Source organism: Cetorhinus maximus, chromosome 15, assembly GCF_964194155.1.
Source record: "Cetorhinus maximus chromosome 15, sCetMax3.hap1.1, whole genome shotgun sequence".
Classification (NCBI taxonomy): Eukaryota; Metazoa; Chordata; class Chondrichthyes; order Lamniformes; family Cetorhinidae; genus Cetorhinus; species Cetorhinus maximus.
The window spans coordinates 26,009,859-26,037,403 of NC_135893.1; the positions used below are offsets into that span (position 1 = coordinate 26,009,859).

Sequence of the window (27,545 nt, forward strand, 5' to 3'; positions counted from 1 at the left end):
GTGATTCAATTTCCATTACATTCTGATTTGCCAGATTTGAATTTCATGAGCCTAGAGCTGTGCAAGGGGTATTATTTTTTAACACAGTTGCCTCATTGCAGAATAGTCTGAAATCAGAATACCTAGATCTCTTGTGTTATAAAGCAATTCGTTTAAAATTTACTGGTACCTTCTGAGGCTCTGTAGTATGCACTTAAGCATCCAACAATGATTTGGACATTCCCAGTCTTATAATTCTACCACATGTATAGACTTTCTAATTGTTTGCAACACTTACTGGATAATTATTAATTAGACAAACCATAACAACTCCAGCTCATCCTCAACTTCATTGTCCCACAATTGCAGGGTTCCTGTTCCTCAAACCTTCCCTAGCCTCACTCCCAATTTACCTCAACTAGCTTCTTGCTACTTGTGTCTCAGCAGAAACTGAACTGGACCAGCCACGTAAACACTGTGGCTACAAGGGCAAGTCAGAGGCCGGGAATTCTGTGGCAAGTAACACACCACCTGACTCCCTAAAGCCCGTTCACCATCTACAAGTACAAGTCAGGAGTGTGATGGAATATTCTCCACTTGTCTGGACAAGTGCAGCCCCAACAACACTCAAGAAGCTTGGCACTCTATAGAAAAAAGCAGCCCGTTTGATTGGAGCCCCATTCACCACTTCAAACATTCATTCCCTCCACCACTGACGCACAGTGACAGCAGTGTATAGCATCCATTAGCAACTCACCAAGGCTCCTTCGACAGCACCTTTCAAACCCACAGCCTCTACCACCTAGAAGAAGGACAAGGACAGCAGTTGCATGGGAGCAACACCACCTGCTAGTTCCCCTCCAAGTCACACACCATCCTGACTTGGAACTTTTTGATCGTTCCTTTGCTGTGGCTAGGTCAAAATCCTGGAACTCCCTTCCTAAGAGCACTGAGTGTAGCTACACCACATGGCCTGCAGTGGTTCAAGAAGGTAGCTCACCACCAACTTCTCAAGGGCAATTAAAGGATGGGCAACAAATGTGGGCATAGCCAATGATGCCCACACCCTGTGAAAGAAAAAAAAAACTCTTCAGCCCTCCAATTTTCAATTCCACTGTATTCCTTGTCCACCAATGAACAGTCTTAACCTTACTGTTCCAAACTCTCACACTAAATGCCTCCGCTTTTCTATTTCTCTCTCATCCTTGAAAATTCTCAAAAGATAAAAAATAAATTCTCAACAACACTGGAGTTTAGAAAAGTGAGGGGCGATTTGACTGAAGTATACAAGGTCCTGAACGACCTTGACAAGATGGACGTCGAAAGGATGTTTCCTCTTGTGGGTGAGTCCAGAACTAGGGGCCACTGTTTTAAAATTAGGGGTCACTCTTTTAGGACAGAGATGAGAAGACATTTTTTCTCTCAGAAGGTTGTGCGACTTTGGAATTCTCTGCCTCAGAAGGTGGTGGAGGCGGGGTCATTGAATATTTTTAAGGCAGAGACAGATAGATTCTCGTTAGTCAAGGGAATCAAAGGTTATCGGGGTTAGATGGGAATGTGGAAATCGAAACACAAGATCAGCCATGATCTTATTGAATGGCGGAGCAGGCTCGAGGGGCTGAATGGTTTACGCCTATTTCTTATGTTCTTATACATTTTCAATCATCTCATTTAACTCTTGAACACTTTGATTTTTCATCGATAGAGCACTATGGGACATTTTCTATTATAATAGCATGATAAAAATTCAATCTGCTATTGGAGGAACTGTGTTTAAAATAGATGGTGCCCTTCCTTTGTCCTGTTTCTTGAATTGGTCAAATGTTTTGATAAAATCACCAATGTGACTCGAATTATAAAGAGAGATAAAAAGATTATGTTTAATAGTTTATTCACTTGTCATTGTATTCTACCTTCATACCATTCCCTCCCACAAGGCAATACATGCCACTATTATTGCTGTATTTGGCAATGTCAGTAGCATTAGCAGATTGTTCATCGTTAGCAGCTGCTCACCACAATCGCACTTCACCGAGTCACTGTCTTTTGAAGCCCCCTTCAGCATCATTCATTTTGAATGCCCAGTACCAGCATGTAAGCGGTTGTGGCATTAGCAGATTGGTCATGGTTCAGAGGCTCTAGCTGGGAGATGTTCATTGGATTTCATAGCTGTCAAGGCCCTAAGCTCTGGAAATCTCTCACTATACCTCTACACTTTCTATCTCTCTTTCCTCCTTTAAGAATCTCATTAAAGCAAGCTTTTGATTATCTGCCCTAATATCTCCTTATGAGGGCCAATGTCAAATTTTGTTTGATAATTGCTCCACAGAAGTGCCTGGGGGCGTTTCATAGGGCAAAGGTGTTACATAAATACAAGTTGCCGTTTATCATCTTTGTTGCTCTTTTTCAAATCCTTATACCAGCTGTTTTAGAATATTGATATCAGCTGTTTGTAGAATTACCTGTAGACTCAAACAATATATTTGGGCTATACTTTCATTACCCAGTCAGTAAGGACACCCAAATCGGTTTCCTGTTACGTCTTGCCTAATAGTATATCCTCACTTGAGATTAACATTTTCTATTGTCTCCACATCTCTCTGAGCACCATCTTTCTCCTTAAGACATTCTACTTTCCTGTATTATTACCAAATGTAGGCATTCTATTCACAAAACCATTCAAAATGATATTTAAAAAGCAACAGGGCCTGGGTTGCATTAAAACCTTTCTGCACTCATATATCCAATTAAGAAAGTAACAGGCAATTACTGGCCCTTTCTTCAAGGCCTTCGCTCTGACTCAAATTAATAATGTTAAACTTTGTTGTTTCCAAAGGACTGACTGTTAATTATATAATTTTAAATTACGGCAAAATGCAATGGTGCAAAATTATTTCATTAAAGCATTTTTGATTGAACTCAACTGGTAAGGTCATAAAATTGCCGAAAAAAAGAAAAGCATCTAATAAAGAAAATCGATGAAAACTTGAGATAAAAGCAGAAAATGCCAGAAATGGACAGAAATGACAGAGTGATAAAGGTGAAATGCCAAAAAGCATGCATGTTCTCTTTTTGATATTTCTGAGAGTTAACCATTGGACAATGTTGATCATTTCTCATACCTTGCGAGCCTCCTCCCAGCGAGGGCAGACATCTACTATAAAACACATTACCTCCAGTGTTACAGTGCAGCCTTTGACTGTTTGAGGAAGAGTGTTTGATGACAAAGACATCAAACCCAGCACCAAGCTCAGGGTCTACAGGGCTGCAGTGCTCCCTGCTCTCCTGTGTGTGTCATAATACAGTGACATGGGCAACATACAGCAGACACCTTAAATCCTTGGAGAATTATCACCAGCAATGCCTCCGCAAAATCCTTCAAATTCGATGGCAGGATAAGCGCTCCAATATCTCTTAGATCAACATCCCCAGTATCGAGCACTGTTTATGGTTAATCAGCTACGTTGGACGGGCCACATCATCCGCATGCCTGACACAAGACTCCCAAAACAAGCTCTCTACTCCAAGCTTCCTCATGGCAAGCAGTTACCATGAGAGCAGAGGAAACTTTTCAAAAATATGCAACATCCTCATTGATATGTGGGAATCTCTTGTTTGAGACCGCCCAAACTGGAGAAGCAGCATCCACAAAGGTGCCAAACGTTTTGAATGTCTCCGACAGGCCCAGCCGGATGCCCAGCACAAACAGCGGAAGGAGCATACCAGAATCTGAGCATCCCACACACCTGCCTCATCAAACACTACCTGCCCCACCTATGGCAGAGTGTGCGAATCCAGCATTGGACTTTTTAGTCACCCCAGGACCCACAACCACGGAGTGAAAGTAAGTCATCCTCGGTCCTGCTTAGGAAAAGGTATAATCAATGTCTATTTCAGCGAGAGCAGTAGCAACCTGCAGACCTGTTGATCATGGGCTACTTTCACCCATCTTTCCATCTGATTTGAAATTGTTGGTAGTTTTGTTTTTTTCAGAAGGAAAACCTCAGCACTGAGTCGTTGATGCACTGTTCCACAGTTTGTAGTGTCGGTGAGTGGTGAATGTAATACTAGCTGGTTACTGTAATTTATTTGGCAACAACACATTAGCACTTTAAACAGCTGAGCAGGAAATCAAAAAAGAGGCTCAGCAATGGGAACTTGCCAAAATGCCCAACATTTCAAAATCATCACAGTTGGTCAGTTTAGCACCATTTTAAGTGTTACTTTTAATTAACACTGAAGTCTGCTAGTAAATTAGTTATATTTATTCATAATATGGGCAGGCAAATTATTGGCTGTGCCAGTAGGAACGAGTTTTGTGTACAACCATGAGAGATAGTTTCTACATTACAACAGTGAATACACTTTTCAATGGCTGTAAAGTGCGTTGAGGCAGTATATGTTGTGAAAAGTGCTATATAAGTGTAAGTCTTTCTTTTATTTAAACAGACTAATCAGTTGAGACATTGAAAGTGAATGCAGCCTGCTTGATCAACCCATCAAATCAGAAGCGCTAATTAGCATTTATATTAAAGGCATTGATAGGTCCAGTTTGACCCTGAATAAGAACATTGTGGATTCAAGCCTAAATCCATGATCAGATAATCTAGGATAAAAGTAAACTACTGCATTGCTGGAAACCTGAAATAAAAACAGAAAATGCTGGAAAAACCCAGCAGGTCCGACAGCATCTGTGGAGAGAGAAACAGTTAACGTTTTGAGTCCGTATGATCCTTCTTCAGAGCCAAACAGAAGTAGAAATGTGATGAAATTTATACTGCTTAAGGGGGATGGAACAGGTGAAGTTGGATAGAAGGCCAGCGACAGGTGGGCGCTAAGGAGAGATTGACATTAACAAAGATGTCATGGACAAAAAGACAAAGGGACTGTTAATGGTAGTGGTAAGGGCTAAAGAAGGTGCTGATAGTGGCATAAAGGTAAGAGCAGAATGTGTTAATAGCAGAACAAGGGTCAGCGCTCTGTGAAAGAACAACATGGAACAAGTAACAGATGGCCCTACTGGGGGTGGGGTGGGGGGAAGGGGTGGTGGTTGGGGAAAAAGGGATAGAAAAAGGGATTAAAAGGGGGAGGTTAAAAAAAGGGATAAACCTATGAATAAATGAAGAAAAATAAAAAATAAATAAAAATAAGTAGATAAAAAATAAAAATAAATTTAGGAAGAGGGATTTAAAAAAGGGTGAAGATAGAGAGATCATGAACTCTTTCCCTCTATCTTCACCCCTTTTTAAATCCCTTTTTTAAAATTTATTTTCATTTTTTATCTACTTATTTTTCTTCTTTTATTCATTTGTTTATCCTGTTTTTCTATCCTTTTTCCCGAACCACTGTCCCCTCCCCCCACCCCACCCCCAATAGGGACATTTGTTACTTGTTCCATGTTGTTCTTTCACAGGGCACTGACCCTTGTTCTACTATTATCACATTCTGCTTTCTTACCTTTATGCCACTATCAGCACCTCCTTTAGCCCTTACCACTACCATTAACACTCCCTTTATCTTTTTGTCCATGACATCTTTGTCAATCTCTCCTTAGCCCCCCCACCTGTCGCTGGCCTTCTATCCAGCTTCACCTGCTCCACCCCCCTTAAACAGTATAAATTTCATCACATTTCTACTTCTATTCAGCTCTGAAGAAGCATCATACAGATTCAAAACGTTAACTCTGTTTCTCTCTCCACAGATGCTGTCGGACCTACTGGGTTTTTCCAGCATTTTCTGTTTTTATTATAGCAGATAATCTAGTCCTTGCAGTATTGAGAAATGGAGAATTTCAGGTGAGACATTAAACTGCCCATGTGATTCAGTGGATATTAAAAATCCCACCATGCTACTGTATGCAGATGATCAGTGGTTCTCCTTGTACCCTGGCTAACATTCCACTTTCAACCAATGCTACATTAAGTTTACTGATGTTTACAGGATCTTGATGTTTATGCTCAAAGACCTCATGGGCAATTTAAAACTAATCCAGGAAGCTGCCAACATTGAGAGTAACACTGGTTTCACACCCCGTTTGATTTTACTCTTTAAAGAAGTCAGTAGACAGTAATATTGACCAGGGTGTAAAACCAGCGTTCCACCAATCCCGTGAGTTTACTGTCTGCCAAGTTCTCATATCTCAGATATTTATGTACAACGTGGCTGCTGCATTTGCCTACAACATAACAGTTACTGCATTTCAAAACAATTCACTGTATTTGAAGCTGTATGTTTCTGAGGATTGTGATGAAGCATTATGAAAGTGAAATTTTATTCAATTCAATTCAGAAACCAACTTATCATGCAAGTGCCTGAGTTAGCATTGATCACCCCCTTCAGCTTTTCTGAGATGTTGTTGATTGCAGCCCTGACTTCAGCGATTCTCTTGTCTCCAGAAAGGCCAAGAGAGGCTAGATGCACTCCCTTGATGGCATTATAAACATTGTGGCCAGGATAGCAGCCAACTATTGGGAGGTTGAGCAATTCTGCCCGCTTCTACAAGCCAGCATTGAAGCTCAACGCAAACTGGAGGAACAGCACCTCATCTTCCGACTAGACACTTTACAGCCTTCCGGACTTAATATTAAGTTCAACAATTTCAGATCATGAACTCTCTCCTCCATCCCCACCCCCTTTCCGATCCCCCTTTTTCCAATAATTTATCAGTTTTTTACAAATATATTTTTCTTTTCCCACCTATTTTTAAATTTATTTTGATCTATTGTTTTATCTCCACCTTTTAGCCCATTTCGATCCTTTCCCCCCACCCCACCCCCACTAGGGCCATCGGCCACTAGCTTGTCCTGCTTGCTGCCCTTAATGTCCCCATTAGCACATTCCTTAGATAATATCACCACCGTCAACACCCCTTTGTCCTTTTGTCTATGACATCTTTGGCAATCTCTTCTTTGCCTTCACCTATCACTGGCCCCCTATCGAGCTCTACCTGTCCCACCCTCCTCTACCAGCTTATATTTCACCCCATTTCTCTATTTCTTTAGTTCTGATGAAGGGTGAAACGGACTCAAAACGTCAACTGTATTCCTCTCCGCAGACGCTATCAGACCTGCTGAGTTTTTCCAGGTATTTTTGTTTTTGTTCCAGCAGAATGTACCTTGTGCTCACTCATCTACCAGGTTGTCATTCAGAAAGATATGGTACCCCAAAACCAAAGCTTGCTCCACTGCCCTTCGAGGTTTTCAGCTTGAAAATAAAGTCAAAAACTATAACTTATGTATTGATCCAAAACTGTGGAACCCCCTTTAACATAGTGATTTGCTCAGCATTTAAGGCTTCTTACAGCTTTTGTATTATGCAAAGGGCTAGAGGCATAGATTTAGGTTTCTAAAGCAGTCTCTATTTCCATGATAATTTTAATCAATAGTACTCAGCAGTATTTACTGCATTAACATATGACATCTGCTTGAACCATGGATCTTTTCGTTCACATCACCAAACAAAGCTCAGATATCAGCTCCCTCTAAACCCTTTGCTGGTCCACAATGTTAATGCAAAACCACTTCCTGTGGAAGAAAGAAGTTAAATTCACAGTGCCCAATGATCTAGGTACATCACAAAGCACTTCACAGCCAATTATTAAGTGCTTCTGAACTGCAGACACTGCTTAATGTAGGGAAATACAACAGTCAATTATGCACGTTGCATAGACTCCAAACAGCAACAACCAGATAATCAGTTCTGCCAGTGAAGTTTATAGAGTAAATGTTGGCCAGGACATTGGAGAACTGCCATGCTCTTCTACTGATAGTGCTATGGGATCTTTCAGCCAATCTGAGAGGGCAAACAGATTATAGTCCACCAATAAGGTAAACTCAGAGTCTATGTCAGTGAACCTTTCCACAACCAGCCTGAAGTAAATGTAAAAAAAAATAATAGAAATAAGTGGAAAAAAATTGTATATATAAAAATTAAAAAATAAATATTTGAAAAAAGGGGTGAGGATGGAGGAGAGAGTTCATGACCTGAAGTTGTTGAACTCAACGTTAAGTCTGGAAGGCTGTAAAGTGCCTAATTGGAAGATGAGGTGCTGTTCCTCCAGTTTGCATTGAGCTTCACTAGAACATTGCAGCAGACCAAGGATGGACATGTGGCCCACCACACTCCCACTAAGGCCATCTGTCACTGGCTCATCCTGTTTTCTACTCTTAATGTCACCATTTGTACCTCCTTTAGCCAGTATCACCACCATCAACACCATTTCAGCCTTTTGTTTATGACATCTTTTGCAATCACTCCTTTGCCTCCACCTATCACTGGCCTTCTATCCAGCCTCATCTGTCCCACCCCCCTTATACAGTAGATATTTCACCACATTTCTACTTCTCGTTAGTTCTGAAGAGTCATCTGGACTCGAAACGTTAACTCTTTCTCTCTACAGATGCTGTAGGACCTGCTGAGTTTTTCCAACAATTTTTGTTTTCGTTTCAGATATCCAGCATCCGCAGTATCTTGCTTTTATCTGAAGTAAATGTATTTCCACTGGTCAATGCCTGCTATAGATAAATGTTGCCTCTCCCATAGATACAGCACTAGGGAGTGCTCAGTCATTCCATTAGGAAGCCTATCCAACACCAGGAAATTTCACCAAGGAGAGCTGCCAATGCCTAATGAATGGCTGGGTCTACAATTTAACCATGTGACCTTATGGTTAAGAAGACTGTTTCATCAACAAGTTATTTGCTCGTTCAGTTGGGTGTGGATCATATCACATATTGCAGTACTCCATGCCCTAACCATATAGAATTGCCGTTTATTTAGCAGGACAAGAGTTAAACTGCATCTGCTTTTCATTAGCCTTATTCTCAGAATTCTGCACAGGAGTGGAATTATCATCAGCATCACAAGAAAATTCCAGAGTGAGGCCATCTGTGTGATATTTAGCTATTGGCCCCAGAGGGTTACTGCCAAACATAGCACAACACTGGCAACAGGCTCAAATACACAACTATTTGTACCAATTTACACATAACAGCTCTCAGCGATGCCATGAGGTACATTGCTGACGTTGGCAACTCCACCTGCAAATCCACTGAGTAAGGAAATTAAAAATAGAAAATATTGGAAATAAATAACAGATCTACCGAGCAACTGAAAAGAGAAACAGCAAGTTAACTTTTTGATTAGAGATCCTTTAATCTGAATTTCTTTTCAGGGCAATCAAGATGAAAATTACAGGTAACATGTCAAAAGTTCAGAATTGCTGCTGCAAAGAGACACTTATTAGAGTTGAGCTTGCAAAATATAGCTTCCATAATTTTCAAAATATGCACATGAAATTGATAAAAATAGTGAATTATGAGCACTGACCTTAAAGAATAAAGAAGAAAAATGAAGTAAAGCAAATGTTATACAGCAATTTCCCACTAAATTGACATTTTTAAGATTGTGAACAGATGCTGCCACTTTGCTCAGTGTGTTCACAGGGTGAGAATGGCTGGCTCAGGCAAACAAACTGGAACCCCAACTTAACTTGCTGTTAACAAATGAAAACAGAAAATGCTGGCATCACTCAGCAGGTCTGGCAGACATCCATAGAGAGGCAAAGAGCGGAATCACCCCTGAATTGCACTGACTGCGGTAGCGGGAGTGAAAAATGACGTTTTGCTCGCTGGCTGCAATGGTGGGTTCTTGTGGCATATCGCCTACTTTCTAGCCTCATTAATAATGGAGTCACAGTAAACACACCGGGTCGCTGGCGGGCATGTTCGGATTTGCCCGCCATGCCGTGACTTCAGTGCTTCCTCGTTCCGGACTGCATATTTAAAGCACACCAGAGCGCAGCCTACTTCTTGTCTACAAGCCAGAACTGCTCCAGGTGACAGATGGCTCCAAAAGCAAATAAGACGATATCCCCAAATATAGCAACGTTTCACTGGAGCACCTTTTGGATGCCATTTGGAGGCAGGTTCAGTCAAACTCCCCAGCAGTCGGAGGACTGCTTGGGAAGAGGCATTTGTCAGGTTGAAGTCAGACGACAAACCTCTGGATTCGGCTTTCCAACTCATCGTGGGGAGTCAGCAGAACGCAGGGGAACATCATACAGAGCTGTTGGAAACCTTCAACAGAGTTGCAAGCGAATTGGAGGAGTGCATATGCCTGCTCTCTGAAATGGTGTCCACGTGTGCGCATGGAGGTCCGCATGGGAAGGATGGCAGACGCCATGGAGACCCTGGTCCAGCAGAATGCAGGGGCGGTGCACGCAGACCTGCACTCCATCATGGTAGCCATGGGTGAGTTACTACAGTGGCAATGCGAGGGGGAAACGGGGCACCTCGACATTCCTCCAAGTGCTCCTTCCCCTCAAGGAGTCAGGCTGGGGCCCTTGGGCGCCAGAAGGAAGGAGGAGTGGCAGCTGGACACCCCTGGGCCATCCACTCAGGAATCTCAGAGGGTGTCTGCTCCCTCCGAGTCCCCTTTGCCTGTGACCCCCCTCAACTCTGTCCTGTGTCACCACAGAGGGAGCAACTGGCCCACAGGAGACAGCCAAAGCAAGCCGGGGCCCGCAAGGGCTGGGCTCTCCTGAGGACACACGCTGAAGTTAACAGGGCCAACCATTGCACAGGCTGTCTCCACCCCTGCTACGGATGTCAGGACAACACCCAGAAGTGGTAGGCCTAGAAAAGTTAAAAAATTCTGAGAACATATGGTCGCATGGGTGAACACATTTCTTCACTTTATAATCTGAAAATATGTTCACTTTCAATGAATAATGTGTAATGTTGTCTTTCAGCTTTATTTACAGGCTTCGTGAGTGCACCCCCTGCATTCTGCCACCCCCCCCACACTAGCAGTTCAGCTGCACACAGCCAGACCAGGAGTGAATCTGGAAGGAGAAGTGTGTGTGTGGCAGGGCCTTTCGGAGCCTGCTGCAAGCACTCTCCCATGCACATGGAGCCTTCATCCATCAAAATTATCTCACTGTCCCAAGCATTTTCAATGCTGCCTGCTGGGGTTCTCTTTCAGTTGTCCATCTGAGCTGACCTGCATCTCCGCCCATCCGCTGAACGCACTCCCATGCAACACCTGTGCCCGTCCAACACGAGGCTCCCTCACTTTCAATTTGCACAGCATGGAAGTTATTAAGTTTTTGATGAGCTCCTCCATCCTTTTCCCTCCCCCAGTCACCCATCCTATTCCCCCATCATAGTCGACCCTCCTTGCATCACCTTCGACCTCCCCAACGTTACCCTACAGCCCGAACCCTTCTCCTTCACGAATGTCCAGGTGAATGTGCACGTTCCCACCTTTCCTGAAAATCCCACCCCCATTCACATTGATCTCCCCAACCTCCTCCTCCTCACCCCCACTGTCCATGTATGCCTCTGTGTCCCCGCCAACCACCCTTGCTGTCTCTTCTACAGTACTGATGCACCATCAGCCTCCCACCCTACAGGTTCCCTCTGCCCCCTCTCACATTCACCATTCCACCCCACCACGCCCACCCTCAGTTCGCTCCCCAGGAGGCAGTCATTGTCTCCACAGGCCCCTCCCTTGCACGTTCACCTGGACATTCCACGCCCAACTTATACCTTCCCCACCTCCATTCGCCCCGCCTTACATCTTCCTCCCCCCTTACACCTTCCCCTCTCCCTGCATGCCCTTACACCTTCCCCCCCTTACACCTCCCTCCCCCTCCCAACTTCATCCCCAACACCTTTGCCACCCCACCCAATTTCACCCCGCTCCAACATATTTGCCCCTCCCCCAACTTCGCACCCCCAACACCTCTGCCCCCTCCCAACCCCACCCCCAGGCACCTTTTCCACCCTTCCCACCCCAACCTCACCTCCCCCCACCCCAGTATACCTTCCTCTCCCACTCACACCTAGACCTTCCTCAACCCTACCCTTCGCCACTCATTTGTACCTGTCCATGGCGAAGTTTCGGGAGTTCTGAAGCAGGTCTGAAGCCTCAGCGAAGTTGAGGCTGCTGCGTGGAGACCTCCCACCTTCCGAAAGCGGCTTCACAGCAGAACCATGTGCATGAGGATCCACCCATCATGCGATGCATGTGTTCCTCCAGGGTCCAGTAGCTGTAGGCCTCCAGCATCATCATCTCCTCGGATGGCTGCAATCTGAGCAAGGCCCTAAACGTAAGCCCCGACTTCTGCACGTCATGCTTGTCCAGACGTGTTCTAGATCGGTGTGTTTTCCCACCAGCAAAACGGTAAAACAGGTGTGGGGGGGGACGATTCCAGTCGGGCCTTACTTTGCATCCCATTAGCGGGATGCAAATTGGTTTCACTCCAGCGGGATTCACAGTCTGTCATGGCAGGTACCATCTGATAATCCCGCTGTGATTTCACGTCGGTGTGAAACCGATTTCTGCCCCTCACGCCGAATTCTACCCTCCACTCGCCATGACGCCCACCGCAAACAGGAGTGGAAAAAGCCTAAAGAGTTAACATTTCAGGTCTGTGACCTGTCTCCAGAATTCTGATGAAAGGTCACAGACCTGAAACATTAGGTCTGTTTTTCTCTCCACTGATGCTGCCAGACCTGAGTGTTTCCAGCAATTTTTGTTTATACTTCCGATTTCCAGAATCCACAGTACTTTGCTTTTGTATTATTCAAATTCACCAATACTCACATAATCTGAGACAGAACACCAAGCTGTAATAGTGCTCCCTCGTGAGGCAAGTAGGAAAAACGTGGTGAAGACAATTCCAAAACCACATAAACTTAAGCCATTAGCCTGAGCAAAATTAATGTAGCCATTAAATCTGAGACCCACTCTTTGGTTCAAGGAGGAACAGAATAGCAAAAGGCAGCAATGATTGACTTAAAGGGAAAAAAAGGGAAAGAAAAATACCAATCAAAAAGAAGCTCAAAACACAATGTAATTATATTACCAACAGCACTGATTCAAGAGTCATTTCAATACCTTTCTCTCTATTCGCCTGTGTTCCCTTTGGAGTCCGTGGCCCACATTTTTGGATCAACACAGTTACAATACAGGCATCTACCTGACAAAGTAGAAAATTGGCCAGGTATGGCTTGTGCACAAAAGTCAGGAAGGACAAATCCATTCCGGCCAATTACCACCCTTTCAGTCTCCTCTCAATCATCTGCAAACTGATGGAAATTGTTGTTGACAGTGTATTGAAGGTGCACTTACTCAGCAACAACTTGCTCACTGATGTTCAGATCGGGTTCCACTAGGGCCACTAAGCTCTAGACCTCAATGCAGCCTTGGTCCAAACGCAGACAAAGAGTTGAATCCCAGAGGTGAGGTGAGGGCAAATATCCTTGACATCAAGGCAGCTTTTGTCTAGAATGGCATCAAGGAGCCCTAGAAAATTGATCAATGGGAATCAGGGATTAAACCTCCACAGGTTTGAGTCTGTACCACAAAAGAACTTGGCTGTGGTTATTGGAGGTCAATCATCTTAGTCCCAGGACATTGCTGCAGGAGCTCCTCAGATTAGGCCCAGCCACCTTCAGCTGCTTCACCAATGGCCTTCCCTGTAACAATTGGCAAAGTTCGTTGATGATTGAAGTGTTCAGTAGTGTTCGCAACTTCTTAGATACTGAAGCAGTCTGTGCCCGCATGCACCAAGATAGGCAACATCCAAGCTTGGACTGATAAGTGGCAAGATACATTCACGCCACACAAGTGCTGAGCAATGGCCATCCCCGACAAGATGGAATCCAACCGCCTCCCCATGACATTCAACAGTATTACCATCGCTGAATCCCTCAGCATCAACATCCTGGGGGGGGTTACCATTGATCAGGAAATCAATGGGACCAGCCATATGTATATATACTGGTGGTTACAAGAACAGGTCAGAAGCTGTGATTCTGAAATGAGTAACTCACCTCTTGTCTCCCCAAATCCTAACAACATATGCAAGGCACAAGTGAGGGGTGCAATGGAATATTCTGACTTTCCTAGGTGAGTGCAGCTCCAACAACACTCAAGAAGCTTAACACCAACTGAGACAAAGTAGCCCGCTCTATCAGCATCACATCCATCACCTTAAACATCCCACTCCGTCCACCACTGACACACAGTGGCAGCAGTGTGTACCATCTACAAGATGTACTGCAACAACTTGTCAATGTTTCTTCCATAGCACTTTACAAATTCAGGACCTCTACCACCTAGAAGGACAAGGGCAGCAGACACATGGTAACACAAACACTTGCAAGTTTCCTTCCAAGTTACACACCATCCTGACTTGAAACTATGCTGCCATTTGTTCACCGTTGCTGGATCAAAATCCTGGAACTCCCTCCTCAACAGCACTGTGGATGTACCACATGGACTGCACTGGTTCAAGAAGACAGCTCATATCCACCTTCTCAAGGGCAATTAGGGATAGGCAATAAATGCTGGCATTGCCAGCGACATACACATCCAAAGAATGAATTAAAAAAACACTAATACTGTGCTGGTTGTACATCCACACTGATATTGTACTGTGTATATTCACACACTGATGCTGCACTGTGTATACTCTCACACTGATGCTGCACTGGGTATGTTCACGCTGATGCTGCACTGTGTATATTCACACACTGATGCTGCACTGGGTATGTTCACGCCGATGCTGCACTGGGTATGTTCACGCCGATGCTGCACTGGGTATGTTCACGCCGATGCTGCACTGGGTATGTTCACGCCGATGCTGCACTGGGTATGTTCACGCCGATGCTGCACTGGGTATGTTCACGCCGATGCTGCACTGGGTATGTTCACGCCGATGCTGCACTGGGTATGTTCACGCCGATGCTGCACTGGGTATGTTCACGCCGATGCTGCACTGGGTATGTTCACGCCGATGCTGCACTGGGTATGTTCACGCCGATGCTGCACTGGGTATGTTCACGCCGATGCTGCACTGGGTATGTTCACGCCGATGCTGCACTGGGTATGTTCACGCCGATGCTGCACTGGGTATGTTCACGCCGATGCTGCACTGGGTATGTTCACGCCGATGCTGCACTGGGTATGTTCACGCCGATGCTGCACTGGGTATGTTCACGCCGATGCTGCACTGGGTATGTTCACGCTGATGCTGCACTGGGTATGTTCACGCTGATGCTGCTCTGGGTATGTTCACACTGATGCTGTACTGGTTATGTTCACACTGATGCTATACTGGGTGTGTTCACACTGATGCTGTACAGCGTATGTTCACACATTGATATAGTACTGGGTATAGAATCATCTAATGGTTACAATACAGAGGGAGGCCGGTCAGTTCATCATGTCCGTGCCAGCCCTCTGCAAGAGCAACTCAGCTGGTCCCACTGGTGTACCTACAGTACATGGACTGCAACTGTTCAAGGCGGTGGCTCATTCCCCCCCCATCACCTGCACAAAGTGCAATTAGGGATAGGCAACAAATGCTGGTCTTTCCAGTTCTGCTCACATCCTAAGAACGAATTTAAAAAAATCAGTGTTGCTTCAAAATCAGCAGCATCCATTTTTTTTTTTACATTGTGTGTAACCTGTCTGTTTCAATTTTTCAAATTTAAAATTGGGATTAAATTTAAATCAAATCCTTTAATCTTTTTCCATGGCAAGGACCACGAATGCAGTTGCATACATTCTTTTTCTTAAAGGGAACAACCTGTGAGTGGCCAGTGGGGTACCTTCCAGGTTGCTGCATGGTTGCGCAAAAGAGCAACTTTGAGTGAACACTGGCAGGAGCACCATTCGGAAAATTTAGGCTAATGTCATCCTGCTTTCCTTTAACTTTTTCAAAATGCCTATGCCTTTCTGAAATCAGCTTCTTTTTCCGCTCTTCACTGTCTTTGTGTTTCTTGCTCCTAACTTCTTGGCCTCTGATTCCATTTATTACTATATTTTATTTTTAAACAACTTCTTCTGACAGAAAGCATACTCAAGTATTCCAATGCAAAGAAGAAAAGTGATGAAAACCAGAATAGCAAGAAATTAAATAGAAACCAATCGATCAGGAAGACAATAAAATCAGATTCAGTAGCAGGACGAAAATAATGATGTATTTTCATTACAGAGAATGCTGCAAATAACATGGCAGGTCAGTCAGCATCTCTAAAGAGCAGTCAGATTATGACAATTTAGCTGTGTACCCACCGTCAAAACTTCATGTTAACTGTGTTGCTACTAGGGTTTCAGTACAGAGTACTTGTGGGTATATGAAATTTTACCCACATTAAGCATGAAAAACATCTAGCAGTGCAATTAATAATGAACTAGGAATTCAGTAAGAAAAATCTTTAAGTCATACACAGGTAAGTAAGTGATGGCCTTAGGGAGGAATCTGAAAACTCAGCAATGCAGGGGGATGAGGGGTGCGATGGTAGCAGTGCTTGAGGTTGGGGTCGCAAGTCTCAGAAGTGATTCATGCCCTTCCAAATTGGGTTAGGTCCAGAGAATACATTCACGCTGTCAAACATTATGGAGATACCTGGCACTTGCACATTGGTCACTTGTTAACAATGGTATTGCAAGCAGAATTAAGTGTCAAGTTAAGAGCTGTAGACAAAAAGGCTATTTGCTTAAATGTAATTTTTCCGATAGTCTACTGATGCCAATGCATGAATTCAAATTAGTGGTATAATTGTATAGAGAGAGATCAGGAAAAAATTAGCATAAGAAATTGGAGAAGTATGCAAAAACACCACAATGTTAGGGAGAATCAATCTCAACTACTTCGCAGAACCACAGATCATAAAACAGTAAAATGTAACTGTTTTCATTCTTTCGCAATGGTTAGGTTTATCCTGGAATCTGGCTCATACTTAAAATATGCAAGCTTAAAATCTGGGTTTCCTCCAAAGCAAAGTTTTGGAGCACAAAGCAATAAAAGAAAAACTGGTGCACAGTAAAACAGTACAACAATCAAGCAGCTGCAAGCAGACCAATTTATCTAGTGATCCCAATGTCTCAGTATTTATCATTAAACTTGGCATATGCTAAATACTGCTTCCTTTCACTATCAATAATTTCACACATACAGCAGTTCAATGGCACAGTGCATCCAAACTATTAGTCTATATGACTTAATTTGACCATGTTACCTCATTGATCTCCATTTCCCAGCACCAGTCAGCTAAAACTGGATAAGAGGCTGCCTGCCTGGTAAACACACAACTAACCAACATATTAATTAGTCCTGTCAAGAGTGTTGCATTGTCATATGGAGATCTTCAAAAGTGTTCATGCCATCCAGTGACTGTAGTTACACTTGGAGACAAACACTAGAGCAATATTTTTCTCAAAGGTACACCACAGCCAGCACTGTTTCAAATTAGTGGGACATACAGGCTTTTAAACATAGCATGATTCTTTAAAATTGAATACTGAAATGAGAGAGATTTGAAGCAGCAACAAATCACATGAATTATCAGCATTCAGTTTCTTTGATACAGATACTCTAGCATGGTATTCTATTCTCTTTTGATAAAACAGAGCATCCTGAATTCTTGAAGACTGTGAAATTTGTAATTATTAGGCAGTAGAATCTTTTAGGAAGATCCCAACTCTCTCAAAATGGCTTATTTGGTAAAGGCAGTGTACAACTGAGCCGCACAGATAATAAGGTTCCAGGTCTGCGCTGAGTTAGCTGATTTCAACCAGCATAGTTCGGCATGCTGCAACTGACCTCAGAGCCTCTGAACTAAAGAAATGAAAGTCAACCAGAGTTAATAAAAATTATTCTGACATGGACATCAGATTTCCTGGTCCACTATTGCTTTAACACATAGTAGTTGGTAAGGTAAACATCTTACTGCTTGTCCCTCTATGGCTGCTCGCTGTCGCCCCAGTACGTCCTGAAGCTGTGTGAAGTTCTGAATAAATGCCACCACCTCAGCCTGGAAACGCTGGGTGTGCACATACTGCACTGATGCCATTTGAAGGCTCACTCTCATGTCACAATCTCGCTTCAGCTTCGGGTCTGCTCTGCCATACCTGGTTTTAGACAAAAAGAATTGCTTTATTCACCAACAACTTGCATATGGTATTTCTCAAAGGTGTAAGTTTACAGCAAGCCAAAGTAGGAGTTAGTAGGAAGGGTGACTAAAAGTTTGATTAAAAAGGTGGATTGTAAGAAGGGAGGAAGATGGAAAGGTGAAAGGGTTCGGGAACAGAATTCCGGAGCTTAGATCCGAGGTAGCTGAAGGCACGGTAACCAATGGTAGGGTGAAGGAAGGGGGAATGCACTGGAGATCAGAGTCAGAGGAATTGAGAGTTTGGGAACGGGCAGTAATGTTGATGGGTGATGCAGAGAAAGGGAAGGGTCAAGGATATGAGGCATTTGAACACAACGGTGAGAATTTAAAATTTGAGGCGTTTAGAACTGGTAACCAAGGTAGTAGTGCAGCAGGGAGCGGGGTGATGGATAATAGATGAGTGTAAGTTGATATGAGACAGGATCAGGGCAACAGAGTTTTGGATCAGCTGATATTTATGGAGGGTAGATTATAGGAAGTCAGCCAGGAGAGCCTTGGAACAATTGAGCTTGGTGCCAATTGAGTTTGGCTTCAGCTGCAGGTGGATGAGATAGGGGCAGAGTCATGCAATATTATAGACGTGGAAGCAGACATGGAGATGGAATGGATAATGGCCAAGGCAGAAGATCAATAAACTTCATGTAACAAAGAATGGAAAGATGTATCATAAAAGTTTTCAGCGATTTGTTAAAATGTAATCTATATTTGGATCAGCTTTAACAAAAAGAATAAAAACAGTTCACACAGGGGGACTATAGTTTTAAGACTGTATCAATAACATTCATATATCATGGCCTCAATATATATCCCAATTGGTGTCAAAGCCAATTGGTTCTCCAGCATGAGTAGGCCAAGTGATCACAACTCCCCAGGTGCCCATCATGGAGTGACATCAAGTAGAGGGTGGATACTTATTCATGAGAAACAATAGGAAAATGGCAAATCACTGTAGTACTCCTAAAGGAGGCTTCCAGCAAGCAAATGGGAGGGTGGTGATAGCCAAGTTTTGGAGTTGGAGGGCAGTGGCTACTGCATACACTCACCATTGCTGTATAGGTGCACAAGGTGTGGACAACTAAAGGAGAAGTTTTTTAAAAAGTACAAATGCAACATGACACTCCATTCCAGCTGTACTGAAGATATTTTACTTGAGGCAAAAGAAACTTTTAAGATCAGTAGCAGTTTTTTAATATATAAGTCAATCAGGATTTAATAGCAGCTGTATTTTGTCCCCTCGAGTGCTCATGCTCATTACAATCCTACACCTACAATCTTTCCTTTACATTTTTTTGTTGCCCACACAGTTCTGGTGTACAACATTCTAAAGTAGAATGGGAAAAATTTTGACCAGTAGTAATGTCCCTTTTAAATCATTCTCTGCCTGGGAGTCTGTAGGAGGGAATAGGACAAACCTTTCAACTTCCTGTGGAATCATGGATACATCATAGTAATAATTTAAAGATCCAGAGCTGCTATTCTTTCATTTTGTAGCTTTGTCCAACAAAATTAAATGCCAAAACCCAGCTAGAGATTTTTTTTACTCCTTTTTATTGCCAAAGAACCTAGAAAAAATATTTATAGCATTCTATGAATAAAGTAAAGGTTAATACAAATAATACACACACAAATGCATACTTGTAAATGTTGAACACAAGTGCCTCTTTGCCACTAGTGGTAAAACGTTCCCTGTACAGCTCTCCGTGGGGTGTCAGATCACTGAGCGAAAGGCTGCCGAGACTGCCTTGTAGAGCAAAGTCCCCATCTGCACAATATAAATGTACAGTCACAATTAGCAAACCACAGGCAGGCCCCTACAGATTGACTGATAAAACAATTCAGAATACTAAGAAAATCTGAACAGCTTCAATCATGTACAAACAGTATGGGAGACCAGAAACTGCACAATTACATTCCATATTTCAACATGCTTTAATTTTCAAAATCATTGTCAGAGGAGTTTTTGCAGGGTATATTTCTCCCAACTTCCTCTCTAGCTACCTAATGAATTCAGTACAGAAATGTAGTTGCTCCATTCTCTATCCTGTAACAGTAAGCCTCCAAGTCAACTCAGCGCCATTAGGAATTGTTAATGATCACTCATCTATTAAAAGCATTTTGCTTATGATTTAAAAACAAGTTATTTTACCCCTGATAGAAGCCTTCAGGATGGGGAGAATGCCTCACCTTCTTACAATACCACCCCATGGCAATGAAACAGAGACTGGAACAGCGACTAAAATTTTGTCCCATCATTCTATGTTGCAGTATATTAGTGTTCCAACACCACATGGTACAACCAATTCCAAATCAGTGATAACATTAGTATAAACACTCAAGTCATACAGAAGCAATAATGGAACACTAATACTGACTGAAGTGAAACATTGTACCTACAGTTTGCTACAGAATATTGATGGAGTAATCAACCATGCAACAAGATGTTTATGTGATGCTTTTATCACATTTCAGAAACCTACAAAAGTGGTTCACCAAATATTAATTATTTGTTTGTACACAGCAAGATTCCTCAAAGGACAATGAGATGAATGACCAGTTAATCTGTTTTTGGCCATGCAGGAGGAGGAAAGTTAGCCAGGATATTGAAAATACTCCCTTGTCTTCTCTAAATAGTGCTATGGAATCTAAATGAACAATCAGACAGCGCCTCAGTTTAATGTCTCTTCGGAAGGACAACAATGACACTGCAGCACTCATTCAGTATTGTAATAAAGTACTATACTAGTTTATGTGCTCGTCTTGAGATGGTGCATGGATCCAGTTCGCGACTCAGAGGTAAGAGTACTTTCTAGCTAACAACTGCAATGATACAATAAACTTTGAAGTGGGCTTTTGTTGCGTAGGTTACAAACAAGATTTCAAACGGCAATAAGAGGCTTGGCCAGTTATTCTGTTTTGGTGGTGTCAGCTGAAAGGGGAATGCTGATCACAATACTGAATGGAGGCTGTAATTCTATCAGTCTCCAAACATGAGTGCATAATTCTATTTGGTCTCCTCCTGAGGTTTCCACTAACATAGGTGTCAGTGTCCACATAATTCAGTTCTATATACATGACATTGTGCAGCAGTTTGGAGTAGTGGACCAGAAAAAGCTATGAGCCCTGACAACAACCCAAATGTAGTGAAAATCTGTTCACCAGAGCTAGTCTTTTCACTACAGCAATGAAATTAGCAATTACCCAACAATATGGAAAATTTTACAGCCATATCTTATCCAAAGGAAACAGAATAAATCTAACACTGCCAATGACCATCCATCAAACTTTTCCAAATCATCAGTGAACTAATGGAAGGAGTCGTCAAAAGTTCCTTCGCCTCAGAACAGGTTCCACCAGAACCACTGAGCTCCTGACTTCAGTACAATTCAATCCAGCCATGGATGCAAACACAAAGTCAGAGGAAAGATAAGAGCAACTGGCTTTCCCATGACAATATTCTGGCAATAGCACTGAAAACTTGTGCTCCAGAACTAGCTGCGCCCCTAGCCAAACTGTTCCAGTGCAGCTACTATACTGGCATCTACCTGGCAATGTGGAAAATTGCCCATGTATGTCCTGTCCACAAAAAGCAGGACAAATTCAACCTGGCCAGTTACCGCCCCATCAGTCTACTCTCAATCATCTGCAAAGTGATGGAAGGTGCCAACGACAGCGCTGTCAAGTAGAACTTACTCAGCAGTAGCCCGCTCACTGATGCTCAGTTTGAGTTTTGCCATGCCACTCAGCTCCTGACCTCATTACAGCCTTAAAAGAGCTGAACTCCAGAGGTGAGGTGAGAGTGACTATCCTCGACATCAAGGCAGCATTTGACCGAGTGTGGCATAAAGGAGCTCTAGCAAAACTGGAGTCAATGGGAATCAGGGGGGAAACTCTCCATTGGTTGGAGGCTTACCTAGAACAAAGGAAGGTGGTTGCGGTTGTTTGGAGGTCAATCATCTCAGTTCCAGGACATCACTGCAGGTATTCCTCAGAGTGTGTCCTAGACCCAACCATCTTCAGCTGCTTCATCAACGACCTTCCTTCCATCATAATGTCAGAAGTGGGGATGTTCGCTGATGATTGCGCAACGTTCAGCACCATTCATAACTCCTCAGATACTGAAGCAGTCCATATCCAAATGCAGCAAGACCTGGACAACATCCAGGCTTGGGCTGACAAGTAGCAAGTAACATTCACACCACACACGTGCCAGGCAATGATCATCTCCAACAAGACAGAATCTAACCTTTGACATTCGGTGGCATTACTACTGCTGAATCCCCCACTATCAACATCCTGGGGTTACCGCTGACCAGAAACTGAACTGGATTAGCCATATAAATACTGTGGCTACAAGAGCAGGTCAGAGGCTAGGAATCCTGTGGCGAGTAACTCACCTCCTGACTCCCCAAAGGCTGTCCACCATCTACAAGGCACAAGTCAGGAGTTTAATGGAATACTCTCCACTTGCCAGGGATGAGTGCAGCTCCAACAACAGTCAAGAAACTTGACACCATCTGGGACAAAACAGCCGGCTTCATTGGCACCCCATCCACTTGGGCTGACATGTACTACATAAAATTCTCACCACGTAAGTGCCGACAATGATCATCCAACATTTTGGAGTCACTACTCCCAAAAAAATCAGTGAGTTAGCCATATTCACACTGGGGCAACAAAAGCAGAACAGAAGCTGGGCATTCTGCAGCAACTAGCACAGTTCCTGATTCCTCAAAGCCTGAATGAGTACAAATACAAAATGCCCAGAAACAGGGCAGTTTGTATGACTGGTGCCCCACCGTCACTGGCGTACTAGCCAGTAATCTACAGAATGCACTAAAGGGTCTTTGCAAACACTAGCCCACCTTGTGACCTCTATCACCAGGACACCAATAAGGCCAAAAGCAGCAGCATAATGGGAATACTACCACCTCCAAGTTACATACTATCCTGCCTTGAACATGCAACATTGTTTTTTCATTATCCCTGGGTCAGTATTCTGGAATTCCTTACTTAAATTAATTGTGGAAACATCCACCCCACAAGAACTAGTTCAAGAGGCAGCCCACTGACAACATCTTAGGATGTCCAGGGATGTCAACATCTAGGAAACATTTTTTTCAGTATTAAGCTTAGTATTCAGTCTTGCACGCTGACCTGTGAGTAGCATTTCAAAGAAACCCATGGACTGAATATTTGATTAATCATTTCAACAATTGCTATAATTTTCAATCCAGGTACACAAAGATACATCTGAAAGTCCTGACCTTGTATAACTGATTGTTTTTGTCAAGGTTTCTACAATGAAACGTCTATTTAAAGAACAAGCACTAGATTCTTAGATGCTCAATCACAAACGGGTAAACTAATTGGCAGATTAGCTTAAAATACAAGGACAAAACCTCCAATAAAGATAAAGTTGTTAGTTACATCAGGTTATGTTTTCATAAAAACAACAACTATATTTTTAGAATAATGAATAGGACGTAAAGCACTTTGGGACATTGAGAGATTGTGCTAAGGTGCAATTATTTTTTGTCCTTTAATACATTTTCTTAATTGAAATTATAACAAAGTAGTTGGATGACACCTAGTGGTAAATCTTTTCAAATTGAATATCCACATTGCATACAGCTATATCTCATTGTGAAGTCAATATGCATATAGGTTGCATGCCGCTCCTGGAGAGGAACAGAGAGATTTCTTGGCACCAATGTGCCTACACTGATAGTGTGTTTTTCAGGTGATCTGTTTACTCAGTAGAATGCAGCAAACAGAGAGAACTGACCAATAAATGGTTTGGTGAATGTGGGTCAAATTGATCATGTTGCAGGGATATTTACCCTCCTGGCAGTGGTTTGGGGCAGGTGTTGTTTGAACTTCCTGGAACAGGTGTGGAGATATCCTGTTATTTGTCAGTTCTGGTTGGGGGCCAAATGCCTCTAATTTTGATTTGGAAATACAGCTGCTTTGGCCACATTTGTTGTGGAGAACATAAGAATGTAAGAAATAGGAGCAGATCATGGCAACCTGCTCCATGCCTCAATTCCTCTTTCGTGCCAGCTCTTCATAGCCCTGAACTCCCTGCTGTTTCAAAAATACATCTAACTCCTCTTTAAATACTTTCAGTGAAAGAAGAACACACTCTGCCACTGGAGGCTGTGGGGGAGTGTGGGGAGAGGAGTGACAGTAAAGGGGAAGAATCTACTTTTTCACAAATTGTTTAAAAAACAGCACCTCTACAGTAGACTGATGATTTACAATGCACAATTCATGTACAACTCTAAATCAACTCGTGCAATGATTGGAAACATACAACTGAAAACACACCCTTCTCTTTTAATTAATAGATGTTTGCAGTGAAGATAGCCACTCAGCCCATCAGATCCTTGCTGAGTCTTTGCTAGAGCGATCAAAAAGTTCTCTCAGCAGTTCTGCATCTCCCGCCTTTTCTCTTCTAACAGCCCTGCATCTCCCCAAATTCATATATTTATGCAATTTTCCCTTAAGAGATACAATGGTTGCTGCCTGACTTGGTCTCTCTGGTAAAGCATTCCACATTCTAACAACGCTCTGCAGAAAAATAAATCCTCTAACTTCTCAGTGACAATCTTCAATTGATGATCCCTGGTCATTAACTTCGTATTCAGAGCAGGTAGTCTTGCATCATTCACTACCAGAATCCTTCATTATTTTAGATATATTTGTTAAATCTCCTCTTAACCTTCTATGCTCCAGTGGAAGTACTCCCATCATCTCAAGTTTCTCCTCACAACTAGAGTGTCATGCCCCCTTGGTATCATCATGGTGAACTAACACTTTAAACTCTCTCTGAATTTAATGTCCTTTCTATAACAGATTCCCAATACAGCATCCAGCATTGTAACTATGTCCTAACTATCGCTTGTACTGGTAAAATAAATTCTGTCTATAAATTGTGCAATCAGACTTGGCTTGGTTGGTAGCACTCTTCCACCTATGAGGCATAAGGTTCCAGGTTCAAGTCCCACTCCAGGGCTTGCACACAAAAATGAAGTCTGACTTTCCAGTGCACTGCTGAGAGAATGCTGCAATGTTGGAGGCGCGGTCACCTAGATGGATGAGACATTGAACCCCATCTGCCCTCTCAGGTAAAAAATCCCAAGGCACTACTTCAAAGAACAGCAGGAGATTATCTGACCATTATCACATTGCTGTTTGTGGGGGCTTGCTGTGCATATAGTGCCTCTTGAGTTTCTTCCATTAGAACAGCAGCTACACTTCAAAAGCACTCCATTGGCTGTCATGTGCTTTAAGAGGTGTGGTAGTCATGGAAAGCACTTTATTAATGCAAGCCTTTATGAATTTGTTCCTGCACTCTGTTTCTATTCATAAAACCTAATGGGCTGTTACTTTTTAATGGCTTTATCCACCTTCATTTCCATTCAAGGATTTATTTAATTCCATCCTTCGGCCCTCTGTTCATCTGTACCCTTTAATCCTTCAATCGATGCAACATCTTTTGGTTCTTGTCTGCTAGCCAATTTTATTTATGCTGCTACATTTCCTCCAAGAAGAAGTCTTGCTTGTACCGGTTTTCTGAAAGAGCTGTTAAATTTATTCCACGCTGCAGCTTTTTCCCCCCATAATCCTGAAATCTAGTCCTCTTCAAGTGCCTACAGAATTCCACCATTGGTTGAGATGATGCATTCCTGATAACCGTGAGACAGAAAAATAGTCTTATTTCTCCTCTGGTTCTTTTGCCAATTATTTTAAATTTATGACGTCTGGTTACAAACCCAATTGCCAGAGGAAACATTTTCTCTCTACTTGCTCTAACAAAATCTCTGCTGATACTGTATGTCTGATTTTTTAAATTAAACCTCCTATATCTTATGGAATATCTTCTGATAGTGCTTAAACTTACAGTCCATTCTATTCCCTTTATCTATGAAATCAGTCACTTCTTCAAAAATAAGTCTATCTGCAAGGCTTGCCTTAAACAAACATATGCTGGTTGCTCATTAATTTCACCTTAAATTATGAATTTTAAAAGTTTGCCTACAACAGGCATCATCAGTTTATCTTTCTTGACCTTCTGAAAGACATAATTAACAAGGGATTGTTTTTATGTTGTTGCTGCTACTATTCCATATGAAGTATTGGGATCCATAGCGGATGTATTTATGGCTGGTTAATCAGCTAGCGGATAAGGTTTGTAGATAGGTGCGCACCTTAGCTCAAGCATGATAGGTTGCAATGCCAAACACTGATCTATCAAATTTTACAGTTATTAGGCATCTTTATATATATTGTATTTAATTATACCTGCAATGAGTGGTTGTATGTTGAAGGTGCCGGTGCCTTCCCAACACCTTCCCTCCCTTCCCAGTGTATGCATATTTAACCTTGAATTCATGTTTGTATATGATACTGCAGTAGAAATCAGTACTCACCTATCAGCGCAAGATGTGCTACCAGTTTGGACACATTGGCTTTGGCAAGTTCATTTGTCTTTTTATTCAGCACCAGAGACAGCGAGTGAACCTGAGAGGGAAATAGCAGTCAACAAATTCATGCCAGTATATAATTACAGGGGTGTCCAAGCTTTTGTCTTTGGGGGCCACACACAAACATTAAATGCATGTTGTTATTAATTTGCTTATATAATCATTGGTTGAGACCAACAGACCCTGGTGTCTGATGTAGGATTTGTCAATTAGGTAACTGTGCTAAGAACAGTCTTTCCAAACTTGCTGGCTAACCAAAATCAAGCAGGACAAAGCAGCAATTAAAAAATAGAAGTGCAAAGAAGACTGAGCAGGCTTCAACATTCAAACTGCCAGGACCTAGAGGACTGCAGGTTGGACATCGCTGATGTAGCAAGTCAGCCAGAGTGAAAATTCCAAACAAATCACACTGAGTGAATACAGAATTATACTATGCGAATGGGAGAGGCAGCAACCATACACTTAACCTCAAAACAACAGGAAGCACAACTGTACTGATTGAATTCAATGAGAACAGGTCTGGCAAATAGATTAAAATCCCTGGCATTTGTTTACCCAATGGGGCATCTGCAACCCTCCATGACACCCTTAAAATATTTTCGGAAATATTATGCAAGCTGCAACGGCCAGATGTGGCACCATATTTATGGGCAGGGTAGAACTTCTGACAGCTGGTGTTTTGGACCTGGTTCTGTCCCACTTTCTCATATTACGGCCATTAGCTTGCATCAAGTAGATGCCCATTAACTGAACTGCCTGCCTCAGGCCGGGAGTGGGGGCGGGAGGATACTCAGAAAGGAACCCAGCTTCAGCATTAGTAGACGGACCAGATGACACGGAAATAGATATCAATCGATTTTCATACAATGATTGACTGCACAAGTGTACCTTGCATCTAGTGTTGCTAAGGGTAAAAGTGCAGAAATTACGTTTTATGACATCATTCCTGTATTTGGAGGCCCCCACCTATTTGTGGGCATATTATGCCCCTATCCAGGAATACCAACAGATAGTGTGTGTGTATTGGCCCAATTGCTGTCCCAAGTATGGAATTATGTTAAAAAATTAATTTTTTGGGTCAACACTCTTTTAATGGTTTACACAGAATGCT

General features: G+C 42.7%; 1 protein-coding gene across 1 annotated transcript in view; it reads right to left on the reverse strand.

The window, feature by feature from the left end:
- The window catches only part of vps13d (vacuolar protein sorting 13 homolog D), a 280,943-nt gene that overhangs the window by 192,423 nt on the left and 60,975 nt on the right, over positions 1–27,545 (reverse strand). Inside the window, exons 21-23 of the mRNA XM_078558176.1 lie at positions 26,381–26,471; positions 19,584–19,710; positions 17,727–17,907 (exon numbers count right to left, since the gene is read on the reverse strand). Coding sequence (XP_078414302.1) covers positions 17,727–17,907; positions 19,584–19,710; positions 26,381–26,471 — 399 coding nt within the window. The remainder of the gene's footprint in view (positions 1–17,726; positions 17,908–19,583; positions 19,711–26,380; positions 26,472–27,545) is intronic.